Raw genomic sequence first — 9,332 nt, 5'->3', positions numbered from 1 at the left:
AATAAGTATTTGATTCAAACCTAGACACCGAGTAGAGTATCATGTTTATTATGGTCACTGGTCAGTAACCCACTTCCAAATGTACAAAGCGTTATACAATATACATCTCAATTGTTTAGATTTCAACTTTATTTTAAAAGACAATGACAATGCCCGCGTTACCTGATACTTATTACGGAAACGTCCTGTGGGGGGAGTATGGCTCCTTCAGGATCTTATTATTTTGTCCGAGTATAAAAACTGAACCATTCTTCCCATCATCATTAGTCTACTCTGGCAACAGCAGACCAGAGTAACTACACTCTCCTGAGTAGCTCATTCTCAAATCCAACCTTTTATTAAAATCAGTTTATATGTCGACGGCAGTGCATTCTACTCGTAAGTTAAAATACATGTATACATTTTTAATACTCGAATGAATTAATCGAATTGAATTTCGATTTATTTCGAAGTAATGTGAAATTGAAGTGAAATAATTTAGAAATTAAAAAAAAGAAATATCTTATGCTAAATTAGTTGAACAAAAATTGTTGGTTATTAAATATAAATGGTATTCATTAAATTTAAACATATAATGATTGGATTATGATCATTAAAAGTTGTGATATTACGGCATTTAAGAAAAATGTTAGACTGAAATTCAAACTGGGAAAATATGAAAATGAAACCATCGAATCAATATGGGAGGGTTTCTATATATTATATACTATTTTTGAAAGATAAATAAATAAAACTACGAGTGTTTCCATAAAATAATATTTCACTAGTGCTTTTTTTAAAAATGCATTTCAAAAGATTCCACAAAAATATGTATATTCCCTTGGCTAAAATTTAACATTTACATTTCGATAACTATATTCATTGCTCTCTTCTTTATTTTAATTTCTTTTTCAAAAGAAAATTATAAATTTTTTATTTTTGATGAAATTATTGGTAATACAAAATAATTATATTTAAGGTTTAGAAATGACTCAACCTTCTACTCGAATGGACCGTATGTCCTCAAGCATGACATCTAGCATGACTGGAATGAGTGGACTGGCCGGCGTATCCAGCATGTCCGGTATGGGATGCCTCCGGGGGGACATGCAGAACCTCAACATCGGCGGCATGGCCTCCAACTATACTCCGGGCATGTCGGGGGCGTACAACGTCTCCAGCTTCCAGCACCGCCCCGGCCTGAGCAGAAGGCCCCCTAACCAGCGCCCCGGCCCCACGGCCCAGCCCCGTCCTGGCCGCTCTCGTTCCGCCGGAGCTAATCACCGCCTCAACTTCTCCACTCGCAACAGCCCCAACACCCAGTTCTCCCACAACATGATCTCTCGCATGGCGGACCAGAACGAGCGTCGCCGTCGCCAGGAGAACTTCGAGGCTCAGCCGCAGAGTTATTATTCTCAGCAGCCACTGAAGGTCGAGCTCACGGAATTTTACGCTAGGGATAACTCCAAGGACCACCACACTGACCAATACGAGCTGGTCAATGATACCGTTTTACCCACTCCTGTCGTGCGCCGAGGGCAGAATTTCTTCTTCGCCGTTCGTTTCGATCGCACTTGGGATAAGCAGCAAGATATTATCCGAATTGTTTTCGGTTTTGGTAAGAATGAAATTTAATATCATATTGATTTTCATGAGTACTTAAACAATATGAATCAGCGCATACCGCATTAAATAAATTATAGCATTAATCTGATAACTTTTTAGGACCTAAGCCGTCTGTTACCAAGGGAACTCGGGTGGTATTACCCGTCAACTGGTCTAGTCAACACGGAAGTCTCCAACACAGCCGAGATATGCCCGTTCAAGGAATGTCAGGGCTCTCAGGAATGCAAAGTACCAACGTTCCTGGATACGCCATGCGTAGGGGATCCTTTTCGAACGAGCCTATTCAGCAGCACAGTCCTCTTAGTCCACATGGGCCCATGGACCGAATGGAGCGAATAGGAAGCGTGCAGCATAGCAGACCTTACGGATCTCGTCATGGCTCGATGCAGAATTTGTCTGCGATGACTCATGAAATGGACCGTTGGGAGATTAGCATTCAGCGCCAAGATGCGAATACCGTTACATTCCAAGTGCATATTCCGGCCTCTGCTCAGGTGGGCTTGTGGCATTGCTGGGTCCAGACTAACAGGCAAGGACAGCGAGATAACCGCTACGACTATAAGTGCGAAGAAGATATCTATATCTTGTTCAACCCATGGTGCCGCGAGGATCCCGTCTACATGGATAATGAGGCATTGCGTAAAGAGTACATCATGAACGATACGGGAAAGGTTTGGTACGGATCCTACAGGCAACCGAAAGGTCGACGTTGGATTTATGGACAATATGACGATGTCATCCTCCCAGCTTGCATGTATTTACTTGAGCGTTGTGGCATATCTCATGCTGATAGAGGCAACCCTGTGCAAGTTGTTCGAGCGATTTCTGCAATGGTGAGAATATGAGATTTTAATAAATTTTGCAGTATTTATTATCATCTGTCAACATATGAACATGTGAAATCAATGTATTGTTGTTTAAATTTAGGTAAATGCTAATGACGATGAAGGTCTGATGGTTGGTCGGTGGGATAATGAATACAAAGAGGGAGTTGCTCCTCATGCCTGGACTGGTAGTGTTGCCATCATGGAGCGTTATTTGAGCGATGGAGGTCGTCCAGTAGAATATGGACAATGTTGGGTATTCTCCGCTGTGGTGGTTTCTATTTGCCGCGCTTTGGGTAATCATTAATACATGTATCATGAATTCTCCATTATTTATAATATTTTTAAAACTAATTTATTGTTTTTTAAAAATAGGAATCCCTTGTCGGTCGGTAACAAATTACGTGTCAGCTCATGATACCAACCGAAGCATGACCGTCGATAAATATTTCGACAAAGAAGGTAATGAGATTCCAAATGGTCCAGATGATGATTGTTTCGATTCCTGCTGGAACTTCCATGTCTGGAATGATGTTTGGATGTCCAGACCAGATTTGCCCCAAGGTACGTGCTTTTTATGGTTTTAAATGAATATTTGACAATTTATAGTTTAACGAATAGATTTTATACGGTTTTGTAAATTTTAGGATACGGAGGATGGCAGATTATTGACGCCACTCCTCAAGAAGAATCTGAGAGTGTATACCGCTGTGGTCCCGCTAGTTTAGAAGCGGTTCGCCGAGGAGAAGTAGGCTTCCAATATGATACACCATTCGTGTATTCTGAGGTGAATGCTGATATGTGTCACTTCCAAGAAGATGAGAACTCCGAATGGGGCTTTTCAAGAATGTCCACAAATCAATACTTGTACGTTATTTTTTTTTTTTTTAAATAATTTTATTTCGTTTTCGGCACATTATCGTAAATAATTTTCGAAATTCACAAATTATTTTAATATTGCTACGTATATTTTACAGTGTTGGACGGAAACTGGTAACTAAGAACCCTAATAGGGATGATGATGAAGGTGATAGTGACATGTTGGAAATTACCCACGAGTACAAGATAACCGATAACTTGGCCACTGAAAGGCTTTCAGTATTCAATGCCTGCCGAGGGTTCAATCGTGCTCAACAATATTACGAGTTCCCGAACAGGGAAATGGAAGACGTATTCTTTGATCTGGTTGATATTGACATGATACCATTTGGACAGCCGTTTGACGTTATTGTCAATATTCACGTATGTTGAACGTACCCTTTTTTTAAACAACTCAAATATCTTTGTATGCTTCAGTAGCTGAATTACATTCTTAATTTTCAGAACAAATCTCACGAGGAACGCACCATTAGCGCTGTGTTGACAGCAAATTCCAGCTATTACACTGGCGCCATTGCCTCGCGTCTAAAGCGAGTCCAGGGTGACTTTGTTATCAGAGCTGGTCAGCGTGAGGTCCTCAAGGTCCATGTCACTCCCCAGGATTACATGGATAAGTTGGTAGACCACTCTCATATCAAGATCTACGCCATGGCTTTCGTGAAACAGACACGTCAGACTTGGTCCGAGGAAGACGACTTCCCACTGCACAAACCGAGGATGCAAGTCCAGGTAAAATAAACAGAAAATAATTAAACCTATTTCAGCGGAGAGTTTAATAAATTATAATAATACTTTTTTGCTTTTCAATAGGTACGCGGCCAACCTTGCGTGAATCAAGAATGCCACGTCACTTTCAGCTTCCAGAACCCGTTGACCACAGCTCTCACAGATTGCTTCTTTACATTTGAAGGACCTGGACTTCAACGACCAAGACAGGTAAGCAGTTTCAATAAAGAAGTTAACTGATGTAATGAAAAAGTATAAAAACTCTTCAATCTTTTCTAACACGCTATTTTGTCTTTAGATCCGTTACCGCGATGTCAAGCCTGGTGAGTTTGTTACGTACAGTGACAAGTTCCTGCCAAGACGTAATGGTGAGCGCAAGATAGTCGCCTCATTTTCTTCGCGCCAACTAGATGAGATCAATGGATCTACCACCGTCAACGTGCGTGGTTAGAACTTACGGAAGACCTCTCAGATTACCGACCTATCACAGCTATCGATGAACGATTCCAATTTAATTATCAAGTTTAACATAACACGCGGAACAAGAAACAACTATTGTTTGTTTTCAATCTCAACCGAAAAACTGAAATATTTTCGATCAAACCCCAAAATACGAATTTACATTTTGGTATATTCTTTCCAACAAGTGCTCATATCAGTACGCATGACTATTTTTTAATAGAATAGAATATTCAAAGAAAGGAAAAAACCATCCGAGTAAAAATATTTTTATTGGAATCGAGTAGGAATGTAAAGTTATGTGCAACGACTAAGCCATGTTAAAAGGAATCGATTAATTGGAACTTTTAAGATTTTTTTTTGTTTTTTTAATGCATGATAAAAAATTGCACAGCGAAGTACAAAAATTTGCACGGTTACCAATGTGAGAGTAATAAAAAATAGCACATCATACGCAAGAATTATACCAAAGGTTTTTGTTAATACTTTTTATATATGTACAATAATAATTGATAACAATATCTATTTAACCGAATATTTTAATATTTTAATTTTAATTTTATCCCCTTGAATATTTGTGCCATACCGATAGTATTTTTACCAAATATTACACAAATGGTATTTTTTTATGTATAATATTTACTTTTTTTTTTACATACGTTGAGTGTCATGGTATATAACATTGTATTTTTTAATATACATTTTTTAATATTTACATATGTATATGCACTTTGTTATGTGTTTGTGATCCTAAAAACAATCAATAAATGCATTTCTTTTTTGCTACCTCGATATATTGTTTCACTAAATTACTTCTTCTTCGATTGAATCATTGAAAATGCTTTTTTCTTATTAGATTGAGTTTTTCTACTGACATTTTTTGGTGGAACTGCATTTTAATTATAATAATAAACATACCTAGGTATAAAGTTTTATTCCACTTTTATTTATAAATGTTTACCAGTGACCGGGTTTCGTCGTGACCGACATCGTCAGACTGGTGGGAGACTAAACAAATTTCTATATACAAGTGCAAGCAGGAGTTGTAAATCATGATTTTATATAATCATGGAAATAAAAGTGTTTATACTTATAAAAGAGTTTAAATTAAAATAATTTAAGTATAAACTCTTTTATTTCCATAATAATATTAAATCCTCTTTCTTAAATCGAAATCGGTTCAGTTTTGGGGGACAGAAAATCGATGAGACCTCGGTTTTCTCGATTTTAGTTAGGCATAATCATAATCAGTCTAACATGCAGTTGTCTTTTTTGCACAGTATTTAAGCTTAGTGCATTGCGTGTTTTTATCATAAACTAAAAAAAATATATTTGTTATTGGTATATACTGTAGTTCAACTCAATCGGACGATTTAATTTATATATCAACACTAATGAGAGCCAACTCTTATCTGCCAGACATGAGTTAACTTGTAATGATTTGACCCAACGTGCATCAGTGCATGACAGTGTTTTGTGGATCTTCAGAGAGTATTCTTTACCTGACCTCAATGCTTCTTGCTTTATATGGTAAGTGGTACATATTGGGCATCGACAAGTCTAGCGTAATAACGCATAATGTAGCAGAGAAAATACTGATCAAGCATGAGTGCGAGTAATCGAATTAAAATGTAAATACTTACCGCAACACATGCTTAAACTTTTATCGCTTTTGGGCGCTTTTAGGTTTAGAGTTGTAAATATGTAGGTAAAATTTTGTTAATATTTTTTTCTACAGTTTAAGATTCGTTTCGAAGATCGTATGTAGCGGGAACGAGAGCAAAATAGAATTTTGATTGCTTTAGACTGAGTATATGAGACACGAACGGACTTACTAAAAAAAATCCCATTGTAATTAGGGTGGGTTGAAAAAAAAACCGGACAAGATTTAAAAAAATATTATTTGATAACAACACAAAAAAAACAAACTACACAAAAGCAATCTAAATATATAAATCTATTTTTTAATGTATTTTGCATTCGATACCACTGCTTTTAATAAAATTTTATTGCCCAAGATTGCATCTCTAAATTCAGTGCAACTTGCATTAATATTGAAAAAAATGCACAATTCACTTCTAACATTGTTTACGGCCAGACGATTTCTTTCATGTGACCATAAATTCTTCATCACGCTGAATATTTTTTCTACACAAGCAATTGATATGGGAATGCTACATACGTATTGTACGATTTTCAACAACTTCGGTGCTGCTTCTTTATTAAAAAAATTGCACCACATTTTAATGGAGGTGCTTTCGGCTTCAAGTGAAGGAAAAACACTTTCAAGTTTCAAGTGCAGCCAGTTTTTCATAAATATTTTCAGGAAGAGTTTGCTGCTGCCATGGAGATAATGACCATAAAACAACCAATTGATCTAGCGTAGGCAATCTTCCGCGTTTGAGATCCAAACAACTAAAAGTCTTAACATTGTATTTTCAAAGTTATACCACTTCTCTATATAAGCCAGTGTTCTTTGATAAACATTTAGAGCATTTTTAGTAAATTTATGTATTTGATGATCTGAAAGATAGCCTATTCTTAATGCCATATGGACTTTCATTCCGAAATGTTTGTCATTTATTTTCCACGCCGCGCCGGGTTTTTTTTCAGCGCAAGTGACAAAAATTACAGTAGTTTTTCAAAACCGAACTATCTTTTGTCTGGTTTATCAAGATTTTGTTGACCGGACAGACTTGAAAAAAACCGTGCTGTCCGGTCAGAAACCGGAAATCTGGCAACCCTAATTGTAATACGGGCCCTGTTCCCCGTTCAGAGCTTAACCCTCGTACCTATTTGGGGAGAGACCTCTGCGAGTATTATATATATATTTTTAAAACTGCACAATCGAAAGGCACGTACCTACCTATTTATTAATGCGTGATTTTAATTCATAACATCTTAAGAACTAATTTCAGCTTCAAATTGATTGCATCACATTTTATATAATAATAACAAGTGTATATTAAGAACATTTTTTAAAATATGATTTTAAGTATTGTAAGAGAAACTAGGAATAAAAATTAGGAATGTAAACATATGTTTGAAGTATGTTTTATCACATTAGTGAAAGATGTTTAAACAATGACAGAGAATATGCAAAAATTATACCACAAGGCTTCCGTAGTTTTAATTCTAGAAATAGCTTAATACATTTCTTTAAGATATTTTATACTATTTATTTCTGAATGACGTTTTATTGGAAATGTTGTGAATTTCATATTATTTTTCCATGAAGATGTTAGAAATTGAACATAAAAGATTTTGGGATAAAATATCACTTTAAATATTTTATTATTTCCCTAATCTTTCGGGTGGCGCGATATCTTAGGTCATTGGTTTAATTCCTGATTCATATAAATTTAATTATTAAGATAACCGTTTATTTTCTGCCATTTTCTAGAAAACAAAAGGCGTCGTGAATTTTAATATTAGGAACGTCTTGAATAAAAATATTTATTAGTCCTTCGAATTAAGCGTTGCCATATTTTCCATTTAGTACCTGAAACCTGAAACTACGAAACCTACCGATGAAACATTATTCGATTTTTTTTTTAAGTTTGTGATTTTTAAGCGAATAAAATAAATTGTAACAATACCAATAGTTTTATAAAATAAAATGTTTCTATTCTTTACTAGCAAAAAAACATATTTAATTCGAAAAACTACAAGGACAATTAGATAAGAGTATATACAAAAAATATTTTTACTGTATTATATTTTATCGACCCTAAAAAAACTGGTGGAATTACTTTCCGTATAACATAAATTTATTTATTTATTTATTTGTATTAGGTAAATTAACAAACACAATAATTAAAAAAAACATACAGTCTCTAGATATTGGCGATACAATTCCACTTGCATATATCGCTAGGCCAAAGCAACATTGAGATTTTTTATTTATTTTTATTTGTTAATAACAAATTAAAATACAATATTATAACTAAATATACTTTTTAACATTAATCAAATACATATATTTACATTAAGGTTTCCCATTATGTAAAAGAAATAAACAATTCTTGTGTACATAATGGGGAGTGACGTCTTACAATAGATTATTTTATTTTCAATAATACTTTTAGAATAACATAAATAAATTACAAAAAAGATATTAACGATGTTTTCAGTGTTACATAAAGAAGAACTATAGACGTAATTTTTTACTTCTTTCTTAAATATATTGTATTCCTGACTGTACTTTTTATTATCTTTGTTCATTTCATTAAAGAAAAATATTCCTCTGTAAGTATAATGATGTTGTGCAGTAGTTGTTTTTAATTTAGGAATTAAGATATTACCACCTGTTCTAGGTCGCGTACTTACGTTTAAAACGAGATAAACCCGATTTTTTAAATTTTGACATACACATGCAGATATGTACATAAATAAATGTTTTCAAATAATAAAATATTGATGTTAGATAGTTTATCTATGTGGAAATATGGAATTCATAATCTAATTCAAATAATTCAATTTAGTCAGACCCTTTGCATTCCTCAAAGTCCGATTATCTCAGAATATGCTCTTCGGAGATATCTCACTGTTGCTTTGGGCTAGCGATATATTTAATTATAGAATTACACAGAATAGACGGAATTTGACAGTAATTAAAAAACAGTCAATACATAAACTGCAAGGACATCAACTTGCGGTTTATTTTTGCGATAAAACGGCTGATGAACTTTGATTCAAATTTGCGTAGGTAATATCAAAGTGTCATAGTGCAATATTACGAATATGAGTCACGTGATTCCCCTTTTATTAATGAAATATAATCATTTTAATAGTTATTTTATCAGGACCGCAGACATTGATGACAGGACCGAGAATACA

General features: G+C 34.8%; 1 protein-coding gene across 1 annotated transcript; it reads left to right on the top strand.

Moving 5' to 3' along the window:
* Window positions 1-264: 264 nt before the first annotated feature.
* On the top strand, window positions 265-5,285 carry LOC148272774 (hemocyte protein-glutamine gamma-glutamyltransferase-like). The gene is made up of 10 exons (XM_088239584.1): window positions 265-378; window positions 959-1,597; window positions 1,705-2,438; window positions 2,533-2,725; window positions 2,805-2,993; window positions 3,077-3,296; window positions 3,407-3,671; window positions 3,753-4,037; window positions 4,119-4,244; window positions 4,333-5,285. The coding sequence occupies exons 1-10, from the start codon at window positions 354-356 to the stop codon at window positions 4,483-4,485; spliced, it is 2,829 nt and encodes a 942-aa protein (XP_088095710.1). The 5' UTR covers window positions 265-353; the 3' UTR covers window positions 4,486-5,285.
* The last annotated feature ends 4,047 nt before the right edge of the window (window positions 5,286-9,332 follow it).

This window comes from Micrasema longulum, unplaced genomic scaffold (genome assembly GCF_059751315.1).
Source record: "Micrasema longulum isolate JH-2025_06_02 unplaced genomic scaffold, ASM5975131v1 h1tg002193l, whole genome shotgun sequence".
Classification (NCBI taxonomy): Eukaryota; Metazoa; Arthropoda; class Insecta; order Trichoptera; family Brachycentridae; genus Micrasema; species Micrasema longulum.
This window is presented reverse-complemented; position numbering and strand designations above follow the sequence as displayed.

Coding starts and splice junctions, on each gene's coding strand:
- LOC148272774 (XM_088239584.1), top strand. CDS start 354: ATGTCGACGGCAGTGCATTCTACTC. Junction 1,598..1,704: donor CCGAATTGTTTTCGGTTTTG/GTAAGAATGAAA, acceptor ATAACTTTTTAG/GACCTAAGCCGTCTGTTACC. Junction 2,994..3,076: donor CAGACCAGATTTGCCCCAAG/GTACGTGCTTTT, acceptor TGTAAATTTTAG/GATACGGAGGATGGCAGATT.